Raw genomic sequence first — 26,394 nt, forward strand, 5'->3', positions numbered from 1 at the left:
AGAGAGAGAGAGAGAGAGAGAGAGAGAGAGAGAGAGAGAGACGTTTCGATTGTTTACATTTAAATGAATATATTTGCGAGTAAGGCTATTTTTAACGCTTCTTAAATAATTAGATAATAATTCTCAAAGATCAATTCATAAAATCGAGCGATGGCTCTCACTTTATCATTCAGAATCGACCGCTCTATCGCTATGGAACGGACAGCGGAATCAGCGCACATCCGTGGTCCATAGAGACTCCGTGCAATAATCTGGCTGTCTACCAAGCAGGTCGGTGACAGCAGCTGGTCGCGATCCAGCATCGGACGCTTCCAATCTTGCTGCCCCCTCCGCGCCATGCAAGAACTACTCCGTTTCTGTCCGCCTCTCCCGTTCTTGCTCCGTCTTGCCATCTCTCTTGGTGTCCCTCCTCATCTTCCGCCTCTTCCTGTCCTCCCTTTCTCTTTTTCTCTCTCTCTCTCCTTCTCCTTCTCTTTCCTTTCGGTCCCCTCCCACCTTCGCCCCTTCCGTGCCGCAGCTCGAGTCTACCCTGATTTACGCCCGTTCACCTGCTCATCCGTTTCAAGAGTGGCCCACTTGCGCCTCTCTTTCCGGCTGCCTCGCGCGTCTCAGCAATCGGGGACGTAGCAGCCTGACATTATTATCCTGGGTCCGGCTATCGAGAGCCGTATTAGAAATCTTTGTATTATGAACTCATTAGCCGTTGTGTATGCCGTCCGACTGCGGCCCACGTATTTATTACGCGCGCAATCGGTCCGGTATTTGTAACGCGATCACGTGTTAGATCAATCGAGGCGAACCGACGGAGCTCGCAGCGGAGCTAAAAGTTGGCCGTTAATGATTTCGTCGGAACACGCGAAATGATAATTCTGGCAAACAGAGTAATCGCTAATTGAACGTTACGCTAACGAACAGAAGCCGGGGGTTAGACGAGTTACGCACGCCATTCTCAATCGCGCAGACTGTAACTTTCTTAGAGATAACGGCACAAACAAAATGAATAAATAATGAACGTGATATGACGCCGAGTGGTATCCCGTAGCGAAAATTTCTTTGCGTTAAATACGCAATTAGATGTAACTGATATAACCGCTTAATAATTTCCCTCTCCGTTACAGCGGGTAAGCATAACCGCACGATATTGCCATCAGCCTTTGGGCTATTTGCAGTTTCCGACAATTCCTCTTAATTAACCAAAGTATCGTAATTGCTGAAACAAGAAGGGATGGTCAGCCGTCAGCGCGTCTCACTTGTTAAATCACTTTTTCAGAAGACAATGTCGCATTTTAACGTTATTCAAAGAGTGCAGGCTCATTTCTGATGAAACGATGAAAGCGTATTGACAAAGATTTATAATGACGTCAACAAATTTCAAAAATTGTAAAATGGAAACGAGCTACGAGAATGGAAAGCTAATTTAGTGACAGGGATAGCAAATTCGCGCATAAAATATCAAATATTTTGAATTTATAAGAAAATTTATGACGGAATATAGTAGTTATAATGTAATCGAAAAGAATCGATTTATAGCCAACAACCAATTAAAAAATACAAGTTCCGTAAAGGAATAAGGAGATATAACGGTATAAATTAATATAAAAGACTGAGCTATAACGAGCATCTCGACGATACAGCCAATCTCATGGGAGATTCGATTCCCTTACCTCTATGTGTATCCGCGGCTTGTTAATGACTATTCGAATGACGTTTGCTATTCGGAACCTTAAGTCGTCATGAATAATCGAAATATTCCGCTAAAACACAACGAAACCTCGTGCATCCAGGAGAAATCGGACGCGACATCGAAACCCGTTCCTCTTCGATCGACGAAGTCAACGGCATCTCGCTCGTATTATATTCGGTGAATAATTCGTCGCCACCCAAGGCTAAATACATAAATCGAACATTTTAACGTAATCATAAAATTGACGTGGTTTCGGCCGACCGAAAACGATAAAAGCACCATGATGAACAATAATATATAATAAAAGTTGTCTCGAAATAGTAGATGCTTCTGAAACGCATAACCGCGTTATACGACCGAATAACACCGCATTTGTTATGAGTGCTCAGAAATTATGAGTCGTCCCCGCGCATGAAATGTCCACATTGTATTTCCGTTCGTACGGAGAGAAAATACGATAATCGTTTAAAACGCCGAATAAAACGCTAATCATTTGCGATTCGCTGCGGCGATTAGGAGTTGTAACGCCGCAGAAGCGAACATGAAATTATCATAAAATGCTAACAAATGTGTAATACACATCGAAAAAACTGTGAAAAATCCGACAAGGTATCGACTAGTGTTTACGAGTTTTTATCTAATGCGGATTAATCGTCCCCTTCTTCATATTAATTCAGATAAATACGATATATGATCGTTGTGCATGTATATTAGATAATACAGCATGGCATGATAAAGCGTAAACTTGTGTAACACTATAATAGCGTATCTTTGGAGTGATTTCATTGGTAATGTTACGGTACCGTCGTACGTACGTAAAGAGCATACGACGACGACGTCGTCGCAAATACTCCCATGAAATCCACCGGGGGTGTAAAGTGTAAACGATCCGCCACATCGGCGGGTCGTTATTGCCCGAACGATGACCTGGCGTTTCGATTAATCGGAAACGAGTTTGTCCGATCGGCCGGCTGTAGTAACGAAAGAACATTGGCGCGAAACGCGCGAGGCAGACATCGGGATGAGAGACAGAGAGAGGAAGAGATGAAGAGCCACTCGACGGTGTCACGACAAAACGCAGGTACGTACTTAAGTATATATAGTGGTACCCGCAGGAGGCAGCGCGGGGAGGCTCCCCGGCTGTAAAGTATAAAGCATTAAGCGTTAATCTCGGCGGTGGACAAGATAATGCCCGAAGTCGGCTCCGTGTGAGGAGGCTGTGAGTGGCTATTTATCTCGAGTTTAAATCGATTTGTATGCTAATCCACGAGAGAAATCCGCCTGCGTACATAAAACTGAAGGAGGCCTACAAAACTCAGCCTCCATGAGATTCCAGATATATCCCTGACTAATTAGGCCCACCGCTGCCCTGCCTTCTTCCTTCGGCCTGCCTCTGTCCCCTCACCCCTTTCGATGATACCGACCTCCCACTCATCGGGAGATCACCTCTCTTCGTCGAGAGACCGTCGTGTTTCACCGAACACCGGAGGAACACCAACCGTTCTTTCGGAGGAAAGGAGAGAGAGAGAGAGAGAGAGAGTGGAGGAGACGAAACGAGAAGAACTTGCTTCGTTACGACAACGGCGACTACAACGAATGTTCGCAGTCTCTCTCTTGTTCACCTGTATTAACTCCACCGATAAATGCCTCGGGATTCCAGGGGCCAGATCGCCACTATAAAGGATCTTGCCTCGGCAAAGTGCAAAACAGGGAAAAGGGGAGGAGCAGAACCCTTGGAGAATCGCCGCGCGAATGTCCGTTCGCAATCAGCTCCGTTGACACTATGACGGTGATCTCGTGGACATTTTCTGAGGAACGAACTCATTAGGGCAGAAGGTACCCATCTATCGGGCCAATGACCCTTTCATCGATAGTGTAAGCAGCTGCAGGTAATGTTCCGCACGTGCGTGTGAGTGCGCGCAGGTAGATGTGTCAGCTTAGATAGATAGAAATTTGGAAGAATTCTAAACGAAAGAATGTAATCGGAGATTGACGGGTTTCTGGCCGAGTCCGATCGTATCACAAACCGTGTAAATCGCACCCCATTTTGTAAAATACAATAATTACATTGTCTCACTAACGATTTGATCTACACGTTACATTTTAATGTAACAGAAAAAAGTATATATTTTGCTGTCAACCGAGAAATGAAATTTCCTCATGTTCTTTAGTCTTAATACTGCTTAATCTCAATAATAGATCTGAATGACGTAGGATGTTAGGAGGAAACCCGGATCATTTTCAAATAATTGTCAAGTGGGCGTGTTGTCTTTTAAGCCATAATATGAAAGTTATCGTGGACGCGGGAAGAATGGCCGCCTCACTTTATTTCCCAACTGGCATCAGTTGCCTCGTTTATGGACCCACGAGCATTAAATCTGTGAATTGCTTTGATCTTTTATATTTATTTCGTGGAACAGAGGGATTCGATGAGATCTGGTGGGCGAACGGGTCAGGTAATATCGCTGTGAATCGCTTCGCTAAATCTAAATGACGAAGATGTGCGTGCAAAACTATCAGAATTGAAATTTCTTTCTGTAATGATTTTAAATTTTCACGATACTCGACACTCTGATATGTTTAACTACAATGTTTAGCTAACAATACAATTTACATCACTTTGATTCAAATTAATTTACATATGATTGTATGGAATAACAAATCAATATATTATATAATTACTTTAAATTACAATAAATATATTGTATAATTACTCTAAAGTACAACAGTATTAAACGTACCTTTTCTTTTTAATTTCCTGTATAGATAGTAATGAAAAATGGATGCAGCTAGCTTATCACACACATATTAAAAACGATATATCATAATTATCGAGTGTTCCAATATTTATATTTCACGTCAATGTTCGTAAAAATTACGGCAAACTTAATTCGTTCATCTGCGCGCGTATCTCAGATAGGTAAGTGCTTAAAAAGGACCAATTATGCGAGGAAACTTTAATTTGCATTTCGCTTCGGGTCGCGAGATAAGATCGTGCATACCACGATCGGTGGATGCAGCCGCATGCGTTTCGAGATAAACTGGTATCTGGTTGACTGGACATTGTTCCACTCTGAATAATCGGCCGTAACAATTGAGTTCGGTTTTGAACAAAGGACTCTATTAGGGAACGCGTGCATTTTCCATGCCAAGGCGAACGGGGTTGGTTACGAAGACAAATCGCACGATCCACGAACGGTGCGAGCTCACATTGTATTCGCTCGGTCTATATGGGTAAAACCACCTGTTTCGCAAAAATTCACCGTGCCGTATCGCCGGATGCGTTCAGCATCGATCTATCGGCGATTACACGCGCCTTGACAAATCAAGCGAGAAGCACAAACGAGAACGTACAGATACATTTAAATGCGCGACCGATAGAGAGTCCGAACGAAGAAAACGAATATTATTAGAGGAAATAAAATAAATTTTGTTATTTGCAATTACAAATATAAATATAATAGGCGAGAATTTTTGTACACTAGAAATAGCTGTATGAGAAACCTAAAATACTGGATTTAATACAGCCAGTTATTATAAATATACCTGAAATGTTCTAATCATAATGACTACAGTTTCCGTTCATATACACATTTATTGCATAGTATAGTAAGATACAATGAAAATGAGATATGCTTCTGACAATATTGTGGAGATAATGGCATAAATACTTGATGTACGAAAAAATGTCATCGTTCTTGACGTGGAAAATTATGATATCCTATGATCTTTACGTCTGAGCACGGTGGATTTACATGCAAATTGCTACGTACAAAATGAATATGCCGCGCTTTAAAGGATTTCATTTTGAACATTTACGAGCTCCTAACACACCGAAACGACCGTAAGAGCATCAGCAATACCGACGAACATAACTCAACGCCGATCGTTGAAGAGCACGTGAGAAACAAGCGAAGAAGATTTACGACAAGGGAAATATACTTTCCATGCTGACCGCGCGTGTACATTTTAACGCGGAAGAATGAGGGGGGGGGGAGGGCTGCGAAAGAGAAAAAGGGAAAGAATCATCTTGCAAGGGTTGCCAACAACTCGCTCTTCTTTGTGATGCAACGCGTAAAGGGTTTAATCTTGCATGCTTCGGGGGTTGACTTTGTGCACGGTGAGCTCGAGAGACGTTTCCTTGGCAACTTTTGGCGATATTCAAAATACTTTTGCTTTTTACTCTAGACGTATCTGTCACAAGAGAATTTAAGACCGATGTCGACGACCAAAATATGTTTATCTTTTTTAACAATGAATTAAATATTTAATTATTTAGAATATATGTATTTATTAAGACTATATTTCCAGATGAATAAAACAGTTTTTCACATTAAATCATTCAACATAAACTTTATCAATTAAAATATCAAAAATACTCAATAAACTTATTAATCGAGACTATATATACTTTTAATATAGACTTTGTTTTCTAAGCGATAGATTTATCAATGTGAAAGATACGTCGTACAACTTCTATTAAATATCTGTATCTATCGAAGATTCTCTAAGGATTCTTCTAAGAAGGGAAAGGTTCGGCCTCTCCTTACGTATTTCGTATGTTTTACGATTTCGGCAAAGCTATAAATCGTCTGGTCCGATTTATACATCGATATTGGTACACTTAAGTATACAAATGTGCCCTTAATTGGACTGTCTCCTCCTGTGCGTACTATAAAAGCGGCACTTCACACGGCCCCCAAATCACTGCTGACAGGAACTCCTTTTAAGTCAAAAATATGACCACTAAAAGTGACTAGTATCAACTGTACACGGTGTACAGGAATATAATTTTGCGAGAAACATAACGTGTTCAATGGAGAAACTCGTACGAGATTTTGACAGGTGTGAAAATAATTATATCGCATGATATATAAGTATTTTGTATTATCGTCCACATTGAAAATATAAAAAAACGAAACAAAGAAATGTAAGAGTCACGAAAGAGGGCCAGATACGACGTGAGAGGATAAAATCTTATGAAAAGAGGATCTCTGCAAAATGAAAGTTCGTATCACGTCGTCGGATTCATTCGATATCTTAATTTCCTGCCGCAAATGCCGCGATACGGGATCGACTTAATAACTCGATGCAACACACATTGTGCGCATTGTGCACCTAGGGTATCCGTATATCCATAATGAAGGATAATAACACACGGGCTATAGATGACTTCCAGTAACCGTTAGGTCCCGAGGAAATCCTAGTTGCATTAGAAACATATAATTAAGTAGTTTGATTAATAATTTATTGCGTTAGGATCGTAAAATGTAATCACGCGGCAAGAAGATATATACGCTTTCTCACACAGAGCTTCATTGCAACAATCAGTAAAATCTTATAATTCCAAGCCAACCGTTTGCTCGATCTAAACATTTCATTGTCTTGTACTTTCAGATCGTTAGCGGACGTGTCCGGTCGCGAAAAGATAGAACTTTTTGCGCAATGTAGTCATGATAAAAGGCAAGCTAATAAAATTACAAAGAAAACTGTGGTGATTGGTGATTGGACGTGACAAGTCATAATAAAAACCTAAAAACCTGTATCTACATGATAGAGGCAAATTTCTAAGGATATTGGCGCAATAGGCGTTTCTTTCTTCGATTAATCAACGACTGGGTTTAAGTTATCGCAAATAGGAGAAAAATAAATGTACAATCCGAGAAAGTTGAACGTATCGCGCAATAGAATCCTATACGCGAAGCGTGTCGCCGCACTTGTAACTGCAATCTTATTGACGATTGTACGCGGCAATAGCGGCCGTTTCAATTTTCTTGCGCGTTTAATTAAAATAGACAGCGTATCGGAACGGGTACCACTATGGATCGCCTACCAAAACGAGAAACGAGTCCCTTCCCTGGAAGGGATGGACGAGTGCGTTTTGCGCGACATTCCGCGAGCGCGTATGCCTAACCGATTGCTCCGTTAACACGCGAGCTTCGACGAATCGGCGAAGCCGCCGAAAGATCCGGCGGATTGCCGATCACCATCACATCCGCCGCGCGGGGAACGTTACATTGCAAACGTGACCGAGCGGCGTGGTGAGAGAGCAATTTTTGCCACTTGCAATCGGCGACGAGAGAATCAACCGGGCCGCTGTTGTCGTGATCATGTGCGCGTGATAACCGAGCCGAGTTGGACTGTTTGCCTCCTTCTTGCCGGTGTCTACGGTGGTGCGCGTCTCCGGACGATTATCGACGTTCGACAATCGAAGGATTTATCGTTCCATTTGCCCGCGTATTCGCATCGCCTCGAGAAGCCACGCTCACGACTGCGCGAGAAGCCGTGAGACGCGCGAGATCAACGCCGCATGCGCGGCGTCTACCGGTTTCGCGAATGTCACGAATCGTTCTCGCGTCTAATTGACATTTTTTTTAAACCGACCTCTTAACCCTTCGCGAATGCGAATCGAGATATTCCTGACATAATGATTCCTATTAACGTCTACGAAAGATTAATTTTCTCCGATGCGCGGTGATATTTTTCTATCTTCTACGAAGCAAAATGACCGAACGTGACATGGAATATTAACATTCGCAATACAACATTGCGTAATGATTTCTTTCGAAAAGACAGGTCGCAATATATTGCGATTTGTGCGAATTTATGCGGGATGTGATCGTAACGAAAGGATCGCGAGCATGAGAAGAGAAAACTTTTCTGAGAGAGATGCTTGGAACTTGGGAAAAAATAAATGACTCTTCAATAAAAATTAATAACATTCTTGTGAAAATTCTTTACGTTATGAGCATGATGCGAGGTGGCAAAACCTGTATAACTTACCGTCACTTTCAACTGGTTGCTTCCGCATAAGCGAAATGTCTGTCGTGCGAATTACTCGTCATTACGAATACCCGTCCGCATAATCGATTCCTAATAAAACGCACTAATTCGCAACAGCTGTTCCTTTCCGATGGCACCTGTCACGAGATTCGAGTTCCTGCACTGTCGTCAAGGTATTTCACCCACACTGTATGGTTCACGTTTCTGCTTAACGATCAGAAAGAGATACCTCGCACTAACACGCGCGGTCACAAAAAAGCCGAATAAATCGGGTGGATTTTTCACGGTACACTATATATATATATATATATATATATATATATATATATATATTCACGTTTAAAAACTAATTGAGCAATCAACGTGATCACGCGATATATCGAGTCGGCTCTTCGCTTTGTATCATTGAAACTACAGCAAAATTAAGAAATGGCTTGCAAATGATTGATTCAATCACTGATGTAAGAGAAAGGAGACAAAAAAGAGAATTAGGATAGAAGGGCGGATCAAGGGGAATCAAGGTAGGATTGCTACAGAGAAAGAAAATAAGGAAAGATGAAGAAGGCTAGTAATATGTTTTTCATTGAGATAAATAGCCCTTGGCGACTGTCAAAAAGCCATTGGTATCACAACACAGAGAGATAGCACTAAAATTTTGGATAGCTGGGCAATGTTCTGTCTATGCTAAAATAATTTTCTCAGATTTGTATGAGATATGTCAATGATTCGACGCTCATCGGTCCGATCATGGCTCATTTGCCCTTTCAGTCCTTCCAAGGGATGTGACAACAAGCACGGCGACAGCACCGACGTGGGATCATGTAAGAGTTTGACGTTCCAGAACAATTAACCACAAAGTCTAATCGCTTTAATTAGGCGTCACTCATAGTCTCCTTCCAACCTATCTTGCCCTTCTCATCCGTCGAGATTCGGAACCTCGTCCGCTTCCTCCCTGTCATCGGATCCTCTTAATTCTGATCTACTTCTTCTTGATCGATTATACACGATCGCTGTCGATTAAAAACCACTCCGCAACTCCGATCCGTAAACCTCACGTTGACTAACGACAGATATTTTAGACTGTGATCATCGTGCGAACTCTATAAATACGATGAGCGTTCGATCTAGCGATCTTGCCTGACACTTTCTTGACAGATTTATAAATCTCTTGAACGCGAAGTAAAATCTGTTTACGAATCTTCGATGATTCCAGCGAGATTACGTAATTATTGTTGATAGCGAAGGCAGTGACGGTAATGACGATTGACGGATGCGATTTCCCACGTGTTCATATCGTACTGTCCCGTGGGCGCCTTACTGTCAGAGGGCGCGGTACCAACACGCACCCCATCGCCGTTCGACCCCGCGGGATATCCGTGTACCGGCCGCAACGAAACGCGGCAGTTCTCTCGTCTCGTTCACGCGGTTTCGTGTACGCCCGAACGAATTTCTCTCGTTTACACCCGGCACTGATACATGCACGCGTGATCGACCGACCGAGCTAGATCGGGATGATTTTCGTCTTGGCCACCCTCACACGGTAGCACACGAGCGCCGACGCGAAATGTTCACGACACACCAAGCGGCGGGAACGGGCGCGAACGAACGGCCACGGACGATGACAATGATAATGATATAACAATAGCGTGCGTTCTCCGCTGGTTCAGATCTTACACTGAAGACCAAGGTACACATACACATGTGTGTCGGCTGGGCCGGCAGGTAGAAGAAGGAGGTAGAGACCGAGAGGTAGGAGGAGGTGGAGTGTGGCTCCAGAAGGAGGGGAGCCCACGCTCTTGTGCACCGGCCGCGTACACAAGCAACATCACACACACACACACACACACACACACACACACGCGCGCGCGCGCGCGCGCGCGCGCACGCGTGTGTGTGTGTGTGTGGATACGCGAAGCTCTCTCTCGTTCTCTCTTTTCATTTGTCATCTCTTTCTCCCGCGGACAAGTGTGCGTGCACAATGTACCAACGCTCTCGCGCCGCAGCCTCGCGATCACAAGAACGGAATCGGGAGAGCATTCTCGCGCATTTACGCACCTGTATGCATCGGATGCTGGCCTGGTGTACGGGCCCCCCTGCACATACACTTCGGCGTACTGTCTCCCTCGCACGCGAGTGCTCTCGCGTACCCCGTTACATCGCACCGCATCGCGCGCGCACGGTATGCGTGCGTGCGTGAGCACGCGTGTGAGAAGGCTGTGTGCCTACACGCGAGGAGACAACGCCATGCCGTGCCACACACAGGTAACCCGTCGTCCTGGGGCCCCAGCCTCGCCTCGTCCCGCGCGAGCGCGCCAAGGCACCTCGCTTCACTTACATACGATACGATACGAGCGAGCCACAAGGCAGGCAGGTAGCGCACAAAACTAAAGAGACTCGGCAGAGGAGGCGAGACAGTGACGGTGAGAGATCAGGGGGGATGGGGTAGAGTGAAAGAGATGAGGGACCGCCGGCCGGGAGGGAGAGAGAACGTGGAGAAAAGAGGGAGCCGGGACTAACCACTGGCGAGGAGGAGGTATGAGAAGAGAGCGACTAGCGCGAGAGAAGAGACGAAAGGAGAAACAGCCTGCAGTCATGGAGGGGTGTCCGTTGCTGCTTCTGCTACTTCTGATGCTGCTGCCGACGCTGCTGCCGTTGCTGTGTTTAAGCAGCGGATACGCACGCTTTAACGCAGTCGCGCGAGCAATCGTCTCCCTGGCCCCTGCCTCTATTGCCTGCTCGGCCTGTTGCTACCTTCTTCGGGGATGAAAGTCGTTTAGGCCAGGATGACGGATTGTTCACGGATGATACATATGCTCATTGACCCGGTCTTCGTTTTCTGTAGAGCAAATGAGCCTTCGTATCTGCTATACGCTACGCTGTCGTACAAGCGAATGATAGAACGAATGACATGCTGCTATTCAATTGTAATTTCGATTATTACATTATTATTCGTACGAAAAATATGAAAAAAAAACTCCAGATCATAAATGTTTATATACTGTACTGTTAAATAAAATTATAAATAAATTTGGATATTTAATATTTAAATAGCGATTATAAACAGATTGTAACAAATTTAAAGAAAAAAAAATATATATTTTATATTTTAATGAATAACACGATCGTACTAATATTGAAGAATTAGGGGAAAGGAAAGAAAGGAGGAGAAAGAGGAGATGATATAGCTGTAAGAATATCAACGTGGGTAGCATCATGTATATCCAGATCGGCCTATCTGTCCCGCCTCCGCCTACGTACCTCACCTGTCATCTCCTCTTATCTCAGACAATCCGTTCATCCGTCTTTCGGAGCCACTTCTCTTCTCCTCGCTATTGCTCTTGTTGTATTTTATTCCTTTTTCCCAACTACTTGATGAAGAATATTTTAAAAGATAAAGAGGAAATAGATAAAGTCATTGTTGAGAAGCTATAATGGTAATTAAAAGTTTTATCTCACTAATCTTAATTTGTATGATGATCCTGAGAACGTATATTATAGTATACGCTTTAAAATATGTAAAACAAAAAAAAAAGATGAGAACAATAATACTCTGTTAATCATCAAACATTCCTCGACAAGTCCAAGTCGTAGAACAACGTACGTCGACAATAGCACTACCGTTACATAAATCGAATTACCCAACGCCGAAGCATTACACAACTGTGTTTGCGCACGTCGATCGTACTAAAGTGATTTGTTTGTACGCAATTTAGTACATCTGTGCGCACGGCCTTCGCCGAGCGATTCGTACGGGTTCGCGCATTCAAAGCGTACAGATAAAACGTACGGAAAGTAGCGGAAAGTTTCTCGGACGATGCTTCTTTCTTTCCCTGGACCGTTGCATCGTTCGCCATTAAGGTGAGTGCGATTTGCATGCACCTCGCGAAAAGGGGGAGGGGAGGAGAAGGCGAGGGCAGGAAGGAACACGCGGGGCAGGAGGCCTTTGATTTATCGTTCCTGCTGCCGCCCTCCTTCGACGTTCCATGCAGCGCGCGATCTGTTGCGCCATGTTGCGTTCCAATTTTGAGTTCCACCGGCGCATAATGAATCGGTATGCAAATCCTCGAATAGGGATCATAACTCATTCGTGCGATATCGTGTTCTCACGCGCGGTCAATCGGGCGTGCTTCACGGGACCGACACGACATTGCGCGCGGCGACGCGACGCGACTCTGGCGATGCTGGAAGACCGAACGAAGAAGATAAGGGCACCGAGAAGACTGGCCGCGGTAATTACAAGCGCATACATATACATGCGTATACACGCGCGCGCGCGTGTGCCTGCCACGATGGTATTCAATGTAAAGATGCGGAGGAAAAATCCCAGTCAAAGTGACAGGTGTGAAATATGTGATCGAGTCCACGTAAAAATATCGGCCCACTGTCGTCCCTGTTGAACGTCCACCGCTCGGGTGCGAAACCCACTCACGACCGGATTTTCCAGCCGCGCGTTGTCATCTGCGTGTCTTCTACGTCGCGGCATCCCCGTCAATTGGACGGACAGATTTATGTATCGGGGATTAGAAAGATTACTATGTGCGCATAAATGCATTAAAATGTAGAAATAGTAAACCTCGTAGAATAGAGGATTCTTGGATAAATTGATCGATTGGTCAATCACTTTTTATATTATTTAACTAGATTAATTAATTTCACAAAGAAAGAGAGAAAGAAGCAGAGAAAGGAAAAAAATATAAAATTTTAGGTTTGACACAATTGCAGGAGTCGCAAGCGATGGGACATTGCGCAGAAATGGGACGAGTGTACAAACCAGTATCTTTAACGTGTGTGAGAGATGACAAACGCCGCGGAGGCACTCGTTCCTGCACCGAAGGACACTCCCGGGATAGCACTGCGGTAAAATGGAAATACGCCTTTCGTTTGGGGCCGGATTTATCGCGTGCTTCTCGGACATTAACGGCCCAAAGTGTCAAGGGCGACTGAGCTTGTTACAGCGCGGATGCTCCGGCTCTATCAGTCGCCGAACATTGACGGGAATCAGCGAGAAAGAGATGCGGATAGACAGATTGAAAGCAGCAAAGAGAGGACCACGGGGTGATCAGAGGGAGGAAGGCAGAGAGATTGACCTGAGGAGAAGAGAGACGGATAGAGATAGAGAGAGATAGATAGAGAGAGAGAGAGAGAGAGAGAGAGAGAGAGAGAGAGAGAGAGAGAGAGAGAGAGAGAGAGAGAGAGAGAGAGAGAGAGAGAGAGAGAGAGAGAGAGAGAGAGAGAGAGAGAGAGAGAGAGAGAGAAAGGAGGTGGAGACGGCGAGGCGTAAGGGTTCGTTCGAAAAGCAGGGTACCCGTGTCCATTGACCGTAGGTACGCCAGTGTCGACCGCATCGATAATTCGATAAAGTGTCCTCACATTACCCTATTGATTGCTCCATTGTCCCCGCGACGCTTCTCAGCGATGGCTTCATCGAGGCTTTCAGCCCTTGGTCCGATGCCTCGGTCCCACTTCCTTAGTCTCGCCGTCGACTCGTCTGTGTGCGCTCGACGTGTAACGACTGGGTTCTCTCCTCGCGATTGATTAAACGTAACGGTCCCGACGTGGACATTGTTCGCGCGTGAAATATAACGCCTTGAAATAATTGACGACAAGCGATTAAATTCCATATTTCTATCCCCGTCGCGACAAATTTATTTACGTTCGGCCGCGAACGGTATATAAATCTTGAGAAAAGAAAAATTCACATTGATGGCTCCTAAGCCACCGAGACCGATAGTGAATTATATTATCGAAAAAACCAAGCGCATAAAACGTAATTGGATTACATTGAAATTAATGACTGACGATAGTGAGCGATCACTTTTTCTCGATGCGCTTATTATTATGTTGTCGCTCGGACCGCATTTTGGACGTAGATCCGTTGATACCTCGCAGGCGCAGGCCGCTTGTGTGCATCTGGTTCCTAAACTTCATATATCAACGGCCACGCGAGCGTACGGTCGGATCTCTCGTGAAATCGGCGATCGATTATACCACGAAAGAAAGGGGACAAGGGGAAAAAGACGTGAGAGGAGAGATCCGGATCTTCGCTGCGTGCCTGAATCCTAATTGAATCGTCAGGACGCTCGAGAGTACCGGCCCTCAGGATACCGACTGCTGACATCAAGAATGTGACAGATAGTCAGACATCGTGTCCCTTCCAGAAACCCTTAGCGTCGCAACTTCGATCGATCGAACTCGCGATTTCCATAAATTATCTATCGGGCCATCGTAATGCTCACTATTTTATACGTTTCGTCGATAAAATTTATAATACAACTAATAATCGCATGTATTTATACGCGGCGCAAACACGCGCACACACACATACACACACACACACACACACACACACACACACACACACACACACACACATTATATATCATTATTTACATATCTGCTAAATCTATCTTGTCCGAAAGAAGAAAAGATATCGTAAAAAAGAATTATTTTTAACACATCAATGAGCAACCCGTGCAAACACTCTACCATCTCTTTTTTATGGAGTCTCAGTTACACGCGACGTTGAATATTGACGTGAACAAGTTGATTTTGACATGTGCATAGTAATTAAATTATCCGAAGATTCGACTACCGGTTCTCTGCGTACGAAGGCGGCGACTTGCGCACCTCTCGGCAATCGTCTGTAGCTATTCGGGAATCTTTTGACACTGGGCTTAGCCGGGGCTGTGTATAGTCGTAGTGTTCGTACCTGTTCCTGTGGGCGGGACTCGGCATACCATTCTATTTCAGCCCGGCTTTCATTCATAACTTGGGTTTTTAATAGCTTGCCGCAGTGCCTGTGGCGACGACGTTACACTCCCGACTCCCTCGCCTTCTCTCAGCATTGACCTCTTCAACGCGCGCGAACCGAAAATCACTCTCTACATAGAATACCGTCGCTATCTAAGATAGATCGACACTCGATTACCTTTCGTTTCCCGCTATTAACCGTTAACTGAACTTCGCGTTGCAATATTTTAAATGCCTCGGCGCGCAATACAGAACATTAATTAACGCAGAAATCAAATTAACTTGGCAATTTATACTAACTTTTTTTCCATTTGTGGGATTTAAATGTTCTCAGATAAATGCGGTAAGCGCGTTAGATATTGTAATACTACTTAAATGCGAAAGACTCGATAATATACGGATGAAGAGAATGACTGACGATAGTATTCTTCTGTTGTATCGCACAGTATCAAAATCAAACGTAATGTGACACAAGAGTCTCTCTCTCTCTCTCTCTCTCTCTCTCATTATAATATCAAATATTTCTTGATTCTATTAATAAAAGATTTTATTGCGAATATATGATAATTACCAATACACCTTAAATATATATTCAACATTTGCGTTTTTAGAAACAAAATAGAAACAAAACATTGGCAAATAATAAGATCGACGACGATAACGAAATAATCTAATGACATTACTCCCTTATAAAAGAAAAGATATTTTAATATATTCTCAAATGTTGTGAAAGGGGAGTAAGGGGCGGATATGTAATTCCACGGAATATGCTCTCGAATGAAGCTGTCAATGCATCCAGAATGATCGATATGCACGTATCTGTCTACGAGGCAAAATGCGACAACCCACTCGCACATATCCATATACGGACGGCACGCGGCGAGATCTCGCGATATTGGAGCTCGTATATCAAACTGAATTATTTATTATCTTCTGACTCAATACATTTTCTTGCATTTTCTTTATGTAAGATGCTGGATTGTAACTTCACACGCCAAGGCTTATATTTGTCTTTGTTTAATTATAATGTACATTTATTTTATATTTTTTTTATATTTTGCATTCCTTAAAATTAGAAAAATTATATTTATTTAAAAAAATGTCGATATCATATTATTTCTTGCTGACTATCTTCTTTTTTACGACTTTATAGAACAACGTATTATATCTACACCTATCCCGTCAATTTTGTTTTATCACAGATGCGAAAACGTTTCAGCAACAAATCATTCTCATTTCTCAAAAGTGCGGTTCTCGGTGTAAGCTGATTAATCCTACTGGGCGTATCACCAAAAGGATCTTACGCGCGCCATGGAAAGCCGTGACACGTACATACTTACGAACGGGAGAGCTCTTTCGGGGTCCCACTCGGCATCGCCGAGAAGAACGAGAATACTGGGAGAATACCCGAACAAAGAGAAAAGGTAGGCAGAAAGGAGATGTGTGGAGGAGGGAGGGTGAGGCTCTCGCGAAGGTGAGGGCGACGCCACGAGGCTTATAAATAGACACGCGGATAATCACTCAGGATTTATGGTAACCACGGATTATCAAGTTGTACAAGGGGATATATTTCATATTCGCGACGTTACCTTATTTCAATGGCGGAATACCTGTTCCACGCGTTACAAACTGCATGAACGTGCATACACTAGGCGACACGTGTATTGCATCGCGAGCGCCCTTGTAGATAGTCATACATGCGTTTGTGTGCGTTTGCCCGCGTGCTCGCACATCACTAAGACTGGCTCGGGGAGGTGTCCAGGTGCCCCGTTCTTCTCGTTCCATCTTTGCCCACCCCTCTCACCGCTCCCATCTCAAAATCATTCCCACGTTCAGCGACTACAAAAATGCCCGGCCACTTTTCCGAGAGAGCGATTCCCTGACCGATCACCGGCGACATAGTACACCGACTCGATATCCGTTCTCGAGATTAGAACGGGGACTCTTAACGGGCGCGGAGACATCGTTGGGTGTCGCCCGTCGGAGCTGGAATTTCGAAACCACTCGACCGAAAGGATGAAATTGCAACCCCCTTGATAAGGAGGTGCGAGAAAGAAAAAGACAAGAGAGAAAAAGACAAGACCAAAGAAGCATCATAAAGAGAGAATAATGAATAATTTTTTTATCTATGTATCTATATAAAAAGACATATTTAGGATTTATAACACGTTTATGAAAGAAACTATCGTGGAAAGATTAGATTAGAGTTGATATAATTAGTTTTGCAAATATATCAAAAATAATTGTCTCTTGAACATAATAGAAATATTCGAAATCATATATAAAAGTAAAACTTTTTTTCAATTATATGAAATTGCTTCATATAAATTAAATACAGAATTTGAGGCTTACATATAAATTTTAATTAATGTATAGAAATAAGACGAATTAACTTGTTTTTGACGTTCTTTTTAAACTATTTTTTAATCATCTCTTTTTATTTTTAAAAGAAAAATTTAGCTGCAAGTATTTCTTTCATTACTCTTATCGCAATTCCCTGGAGGTATAGCTGAATATGCCGCAAAAAGATCGCCAGTAGATAACGCAATCCCGATAATATCCGTCAATGAGAAAAGCAAGCAGAATGACTCACGACTTCGCTCATCTTCCGATTGTCTTCGCGCTCGCCATGACCTCCCTTCCACTTTTCAACCGAGTGACGCTTCCGATGAGCCTATCTCTTCCGTTATTAGCCATCAGTGGAATCACGAGTTATGGTAGACAATGAGTTCATCGGTTCCGGATGAAGGTGCGCCGTGCAGCTTCGATAAATGGAGAGAGAGACCTGTCCGCGGGGATCGCCGGCTTGGCTCCTCGTCGGCCCGTACGTCGTTCGCGGCAATTACTGCCGGCCGAGCCCCGCGCAGGGAAGAAAGAGAGGAACGTGCACACGAGTGTACGAGGCTTTAAACGCGAGTCAACACTGTCGGCGAGCCGACAGAGGCATCGCGTGTACGGCAGATAGTATCGCCGAGATGCAACAATAGAGCCAAGACCGCCTACCCCTCCTCCCCGCGCCGCCGTCGCGATTCTCTCTCTCCTGCTCTTTCTCTCTCTCCACGAAATATTCCCACAGTCCAACATCACACATGTCGGATTAACGCACCCACTGGGCTTTCCATTGTCAACGCACGTAACCTACGCACACGCGTAAGCGGCCGCGTATGTATGTCGACCGTGCGGCCTCACAATGCCCCAATATTCCTCAATCTAAAACGGCCCAGCGTCTTTTTACGCGATTGTTAAGGGCAGCCTCCATTATGCAGCGAGCCCTTGGTCCCTCGGATCAGGTTGCTCCGATTTTCACTATCAGCTACGACCGGTACTATCATCAGGCGTACGCATCACGGCGTTATTGTTCGAGATCCGCGTCGTGCATTTGATCGAGGCTGCATTTCACGATAACCTCTCGGTAGTTATACTGATTGCAAATTAAAATAAATGCAAATTCTATTCAATTAGATATGATATAAGGAAAGGATTAATGTAACCGACACTTTAATTGAAAAGCCTTTTAAGTAGCACCGTTACACGGTCCGACACTCACTGCAAGTATAAGCACGGTTAATGCACGACCTCCGACTTGTAAATCGTACGTGTGTGTGATTTATTTCAACTTATATTGTGTTCAGAAATATCCTCAAGCACATGACATAACAGCTTCCGTCGATGAAAATATAACTAGACATAATACGCGCGTTTATTTCGACTCACGCGGAAACATGAATAAATAATAATTGTAATAGTTCAAAAGAAAATGCGTTTTGTTTCTGTCATGGCTATATCGCTTTAAATAAAAGTCACATAGCACGAATGGACAGACAGGAAATAATTACAGAATCCCGCCCACAAGAAGAAGACAACATGCGAGATGGAGAAAGAGTGGCACTCAAGAACTGGAGAGAGATGTTTAATTATCTTCTTCTTCTTAATTATTGTCATAATTCTTGGAGTGCGCAAAGATAATTATAAGCAATACTTGACAATACTTTCCAGAAACATTTCAACATATAAAAATTTATTTTAAAGAAAATAATTGATAACTATATTATCTTAATTTAATTTTAAAAATTAAGCTTCCTCTTTCTTTTTTCCTTTCTCTATTTATTTATATATTTACCTGTCTATCTATCTATCTATCTATCCATCTATCTATTTCTTTTTTTTTCTATCAATCAGAAAGCTATATCCATCTTTCAATTCTATTGAATTAATAATGATAGAAATCTTTTATGAGATTTTATGGGAAAGTCAATACTCTCGGATTTATCAACGGTTTATTTTTAACAAAGGTGACTATTAATCGAGCAATGATCCGAAGCCGCGTGAAAGCTTCTTTGCTATGTACATTTCAGATTATGTTTAGACGATTTGCTAAAGAATTCTACGCGCACGTTCTTCGAGTATGTGTGAAGTTTCTTCTGTAACATTCCGTTGTAGATAACTGTCATTCATTGCGACTTTAATGAATATAATTTACGGAATTAAGTATAATGCCACCGATGTCAATATTATAACGTTGCAGAATACATACATATGTATGTTGATATTCCATCGTAAACCAATTTAGATATTTAATTCTTTATGTAAAAGGAATCTTATATATCTCTCTTAATTTTTTTCCCATAATCATGAAAACAAAATGTTTATTACGATATAAATGTTTAAATATGCTTCGTAAATGCCAGAATGTTTATTAAAAAAAATCTATGATTTCAATCAATTAAAATATCATGCCTTATTACCATCTGCAATATTGTTTATTTATTATACATACAAAGTAAGAAAACCGATGAGAGCAACTACTGATTTATTTTATAGCTCGATATTAGTGGCGACTCACAAGAATTCATGGCGAGAGCAAATCTCAGCCGCTGCTCATAATTATATCACCGCCGTTTTAAGTTTTAATGTCGGAAGCAGCGAGCCTGCAATGGTTAATGATCCCTCGCAGCGGTGGGAAAACATTAATGTCGAAAGTACTTGAGAAGTAATTGATCAAAGGGAAGTTATTAACGGCGTCAAGCAGAATTGTAGACATAACGCCAAGTACATTTAAAGAATCACATAGTTAAATATACTATACCTTCACAGGCAATATCAGACAGTTATTCCTAAGATAAAAATGTACGAGCCAATCGACAAAATTAGTTTTATAAATTTTTTATTTAGGTCTTTTATAATTATGCCTTGTAAATAACGTGCGGACAAAATCTCTTAAAATGATTCTGTCAATAGCTCTTGTTATCTATTTTCAGATAATACTCATTACTATCATAGTAAATAATTATCCGGAAAAGTTCTATGGAAGAAAATCTTTGAAGCTGGAATTATGGACTGATTTTCTACAGGAATAACACGCGAATGCGAATGAGACAATTCACGCGCACGCGAAGGCGTAAGTTGGACAATGCCGTGCTGCGTTACGACGACGTACAAAATGACCGGTCGTGTTCGGCGTTTCGCGAACAAATAGGAGGGCGTCGCGCTGGCACCTGGGTTCGCCGACGAGAGGGGATCGAAGAAGGGACGCGAGCAACATCAGCCGGAGTTAAAGAGAAGAAAGAAAGAAGAAGAAGAAGAAGAAAACGAAGAAGAAGAAGCAGAAGAGGCTGAAAGCATTGTTCCATTCCCCTTGCACCTTTCTCCGTGTTCCCCCACGTTTTTTTTCTGTCTTCCTCCCTCTCCCCCCCCCCCCCTCACATTTCATACCGGTGCACCATGCGGTATCTTCTACCTCCCCAAAGCCACCTCAAACGCACCGGCCCGTGCTCAGGTGTGCTCCATTGTTAGCCGCCCTACATATCGCGTTTTGCCCTCTTTATTATGTGTTTGGCCATTATAACCAGGGAGAAGAAAGAGAGCAACACATACATACACGTATACAGAGAGAAAGGAAAGAGCAGGAGAGAGTACAGAACGCATATATACACGCATGAATACACGTGAGCGGTGGTCGAGGGATCAAGTGGCATTGTGACGTCTTTTAGACACAATATTGTTCGTGCTATGTTGGCGCAATCTCATGCAACATGCAATCTTATGCGAATTGTAAGGTTTTCAGTGAGAGAATTATTCAAGTTACGACCGTGTGGTTAGTTGAATTCTCGCCTGTAATAATTACATTATCATCGGAATTTAATTTCGACATTGTTAAAATGTTAAATAAATATTTTACTTCTAATTTCATATATTATTGCCGTTTCTTCCATATTTCTACATATAATATTTTTTTCTAAAATATCGTCTCTCTTTCTCTAACAGTAGCCTTACCATTAAATTAGCATTAATAGATACGATGGAAAAGAAAAGTAAATATTGATTTGGTGAAGTAGACAGCAGTCTGTACGTTTGCAAGTGAAGACTTATGTATCTCTAACTTTAGTATGAACTTTTTTTTTTATGAACGAAAAAGCTGAAACACACCGTAAACTGAAATTTCTTTGCCGAAAAGAAGATCAGAATTTTTTCTCGTTACTCGTGAACCTCGAGCAAGGAAGTAAACCGGGGAAAGGAACGGGTTTCATTTTTGCATGCTGAAACGCTTACATAACATCCGCCGCAGTGCGCGACGTGTTTTGTTGCTCGATTTGCGAAAGCATTCCGGCGATACGCGAAGCAGGACTCTTTATTACCGCGGACACAAGCACGTGGGATACGCGCTTTTTTGAGCAAACACGCGATTTCCCTCGGTTTCCAGCGCTCGATACGGGAAAGAGGAAGGAGAGGAGTCTTACGAGCCAAAGGGATTTACGCGATGCTCGCCGTGACCTTAGGGTCGTAGCGTCGAAAAATTACTAAATTATTTAAGACTCCCCTAGCCACATCTTGTGCTTGTTGCCGGATGATTTATTTCGACTATCGTGATGCATAGCCTCGGTATCCAATATTGTAATACGTTTTGCATACGTGCACGTATCATTGTCGACGGTCGTGGCGCGGCGATTGAAACACTACCCGGGCTATATCTCAAGTTGGTCGGGCGTTATGAGTACCTGCTTCGCGTGGCATTATGTTCCCGGTGGTAGAACAAGTCGGCTCCGCAGGAAAGAGTGCGCGGGAAGAAGATACTCGCTCGTGATCGTCGGATCAGAATCCCGTATTATTGTACTCGACGACGAGTACGGACAGGTGTAAGCTCGGCCCCACTCTCTTGGCGCACTTGTGCATCATTTATCGCGTATGTCACCGCGACGAGAAAGTGCCGATGATTTTTCTTACGTCGGCTGTAATTTGCTCGTGACGATACGAGCGCGTACCGTAAGGGAGAAGCGATCAATCGGTTTATGAAGCGGACGAACGAGCGTATATTACCGCGACGGATCGGGTGCAAACATTTCACGTTATTAATTGCCGTTTTATGAGTGCGGTATCAACGATATCGACGATGTGTACCGAGAAATCTGCCCTGGGCGCAATTAAACGGCTTCGGAATTAATTAACATTAAAATACGCTCTAATAATTAATATTAATTACTATGATCCTAGGGCTACTATAAAGGTTTCAGCTGAAACGAGGCTTCGCCTATTATCTTTCGACATTGCTTACAGCATGCATATGATTACACAAATTTATTAATATCACATACGTTACGAATTAAGTTTGATACATTTTTTTATAAAACTTAATTGTAAGTTTATTTCATTGCGTATTTTTCCCAATTCTTCAAGTTCTTTTATTATAAATTCGATAGATTTTCTAGATTTACAAAATCAAAAATTCAGCAATATTTTTTTAAGCGTTTAATTAGGAAAAGAGATATTAAATATTCTTTTCGCGTCCAATAATGTCAAGCTTTTCGACTCGTAGTATACGCAAAATCAAATGACGATCCCACTCTTCACGTAATTTCGCATTAACGCTCTGATCGCGCATTAATGATAACCTTCGTAAATCCAACGAGTAATAAAGCACTTGACACATATCTTCTTATCCGCCCATCTCATAATAAATAAGAATCGTTTGTCGCCATGATTTACGCGCGTATCTCGCGCGGATGGCATTTTTTCGCTCGTTACTCGAGAGAGTTCAGGATGCGAGATGGTGCGAGAAGCCACACGAGGCACCCACACGGCCGTTATCGTACGATTAATATGTTAATCGCGACGGCGATGTCACATTAGTCACGATCGTCGTTAGCATTCGTTCACGTTTAACGGACGTTCGACGTTCCCGTACATACTGTTAAGGATCGTCAAATCCGCGATTGGCTTTTTTTCATCTGTCGTGCAAATCGATCAAGAGATCGCGTGCGCGAGGAGAGCGTATGATTCATTTTCCGCGCGTGCAAAACACGAACATTTCTCGTAGGTGAATGCCAAGCGGTGTGTATTCACCTTGACTCCCATTAAGAGCCTTCTGCACGCTGTCGAAGTCGCGATCGTGCGTGTACCTCGCGGAAGGACGAGGTTTCGGATCGGAGTTAGATATATTCGAATAGCCAACCTACGGTTGACTACTCTTACCTACTCGAGATCCATTACCAGATGCTAATTTCTGAGCGAGATAAATTATTAAATCTATTTTGCGCATCTCTGAGATTGATATCTTAATCAACATCTTGACATCGCGCAATGAAATGATGAAGGAACGTGTCTCAATTGAAATTGTTCTTATCGCGAATTAAAATTTCCGCATCCATTTTCTAATTCTTTTAACTTTCCGTATGAAAATTTCAAAATAGCGTAATATATCGTCGTTTAGATTTTCTAGTCTACATCTTTTCCTCTACATGATATTTGAAAATGGAATACATCGATAATGATCTATCTGGATGAAGACTTTCTTGTCAATTACTGTTAATAAGTGTATGTTGTTAATGGTAGTGTAAGTCAGAATTGATTTACTTATTTAATTGGGTGACAAACAACTAGAAATAGACCGAGTCCCGTCAGCGTTACCCCTCTATTCGGAATTATTGGAGCGATCTAAAGTGAGAAATCTTCCTCCGTTAATCAGTAATTACCTTACAACCATTTAAATCGCCTCGCTGACGCGCAGACACCTCTCACATACGAGCATCCATCCGCACAATTCGCCGGCGAGCAATTTACGGCCGGGCCGTCCGTAAATTTACTTTCTTCTGCTATCGCGGCACGCAATTACGCGCCATCCATTTCGCCTGTCGCCCCGTCATCGAGCCTCTAACACGTATCTCCTTAAAAGCGAGTCCCGCGTGATTCGACCGCGTCGCCGACTCGCTCGCGCGTCCACTCGTTCGTCCGCTCGTTCGTTCGCTCGCTCGTTCGTTCGGCGAGCGAGACGATTAGTAATTCAGATCGACACGGAGAGTAAGACGTTACGCGAGCGCAGCAATTACGGCCGTCGCCACTGTCGCGACTTCTGAGGAGCCCGCGCACATTTTTTTTCCGTGCCACCGCGTCGGTCTAGGAAAACCCGATAATTGTCGCCCGCGATTGCGCAGCGAGGCTAAATTCAGTTCGGAGAGATTCACCATAACGCAAAGTTAATTAGCCGCGTGGAATCTAAGGCATCCGGCCCGAGCACACGGAATACGCTCGTTGCGCGCGTGTGTGCCGTATCCTTGTGAGGCCAAATGCGTGGTGGTGACATCCACTTGGCGCCAGTCCGCTCGTTCTGCAACCGGACCATCCTAACCGATGACGTGTAAAGGCGCGTTTTCAGACTAGGTACAGGTACACGTACCTCGGCGGATAATGTATCTGGGTAAAGGTACAGCTACAGTTTTTTTGAGAAGCGCGACTATAAATAGGCGCGGTTGCACGCGAGAGTATTCAAATACGGCGTGGCAATACGATACGATTTAACCATGTGCGTTGCAACTTTGTTGCAGAAGTAACACATAAATGACCGCGAAAATGAGCCCGTGGATTTTAATACGATTTTAATGCAGAAACATGATGTGGATCGCACATTTTTTGATCGAGAAAAATGGCTGCTTTAAGCTACCGTACGAATACATTTCTCTGCAAATACGCGAACTAGAAACAAGAGTCTACATAAATGTAAATTACTTTTTTCAGAGAAGAATGCTTAAATAGTCTAGAAAAAAAGCCTTTATTATATTATTTACTTTAAAATTGAAACAATGATACGACATATAAATTATATAATTCTAAAAATGAAATAATATTCTTTTTTAATACAAAATTTTATTTCTTATTATGCTTTTTCGAATATTTTGTTTTATCTTATCAAAGTCAAGGAAAGTCAAGAAAGATCAGCGGAGACTTGTTCAAAATTACAACTCTTGCATAGCGCGCAAGCAGTTGGGAAAGGATTTCACAAAACTTCATGGTAATATATGATCCTAAGGTCTTTTATCCGAGAGCGGCTGGCGTTTATCTCTTTCCGATACGGAAGTCTAACCGGAGGAATTAATTGCCTGCCGTGGCACCTTACCGCGGGGTCCGAGCGTCTCCATGCAATATCTGTTCTCCGCGGAGCCATTAGCTGAGCGCATACTTTACGCGGGAAAGCACGTGAGCACAACGTAAGTCCGTCGACTGTAGCAAAACCTCATTTCACTGCTTCCACCTGGACGTTGTCGCGGAATGGAGATCGTTAACGAAACGCGGCGAGAGTTGCGTACGCGTTGAAACCGCGGGCTCGCATAACGACCGGTATCTCGTTAGAATCTTCTTAACTACTTTCGAACTTGGTTAACGTTACTGAAAAGCAGAGCGAATACGCGTTTTAAAGAGCATTAACCGGCCCGTAATGACGATGAAGCATTACTGAACGTCCTTGGGGGAATTATCGTGACTTTCGCGCTTAACATTTCACATTTAAATAGCACACATGCAAAAAGAGCATTCTCATTAAAGTTTGAAATGTCTCTATCGTGGGCACCTCTATGCAATTTTCATTAAAATTACAATGCAAGCCTCGAGCTATTTGCATCAGCTCAGTTCGATATTTTGGATCGCAACATTTCTAACGTAACGCTGTCGCTTCTTGCGAGACGCCCACGCGGGAGAAGCGATGCATTCGGTAGCAAAACTCGTTTCGTGAAAGTAAAGCAAGTGGGCGAGCAGCGCGAAAAGTTTCATGGAGAATGGGGCAGCGGGAATTCTATTATATGTGTGTGTGTGTGTGTGTGTGTGTGTGTGTGTGTGTGTGTGTGTGTGTGTGTGTGTGTGTGTGTGTGATACGTGAGCGCTTTGTGTACATGTGGTTAGAAAGAGAGAGAAGG

At 43.1% G+C, this 26,394-nt stretch overlaps 1 protein-coding gene across 6 annotated transcripts in view; it reads right to left on the bottom strand.

Moving 5' to 3' along the window:
- Positions 1-26,394, bottom strand: part of Sox102F (transcription factor Sox102F) — a 236,738-nt gene that overhangs the window by 127,109 nt on the left and 83,235 nt on the right. The window contains exon 1 of one of the 6 annotated variants that reach the window (XM_089070502.1): positions 13,239-13,484. The exons of 4 other annotated variants lie outside the window; for them this stretch is intronic. In XM_089070502.1, the coding sequence (XP_088926628.1) occupies positions 13,239-13,382 (144 nt within the window). In that variant the 5' untranslated portion in view covers positions 13,383-13,484. Of the gene's footprint in view, positions 1-8,467; positions 8,686-13,238; positions 13,485-26,394 lie in introns of those variants that run through there. One more of the 6 variants, XM_089070509.1, reaches the window with a different exon arrangement.

The sequence above is a fragment of the Pogonomyrmex barbatus genome, unplaced genomic scaffold (assembly GCF_055798465.1).
Source record: "Pogonomyrmex barbatus isolate J1 unplaced genomic scaffold, ASM5579846v1 scaffold10, whole genome shotgun sequence".
NCBI classification, from domain to species: Eukaryota; Metazoa; Arthropoda; class Insecta; order Hymenoptera; family Formicidae; genus Pogonomyrmex; species Pogonomyrmex barbatus.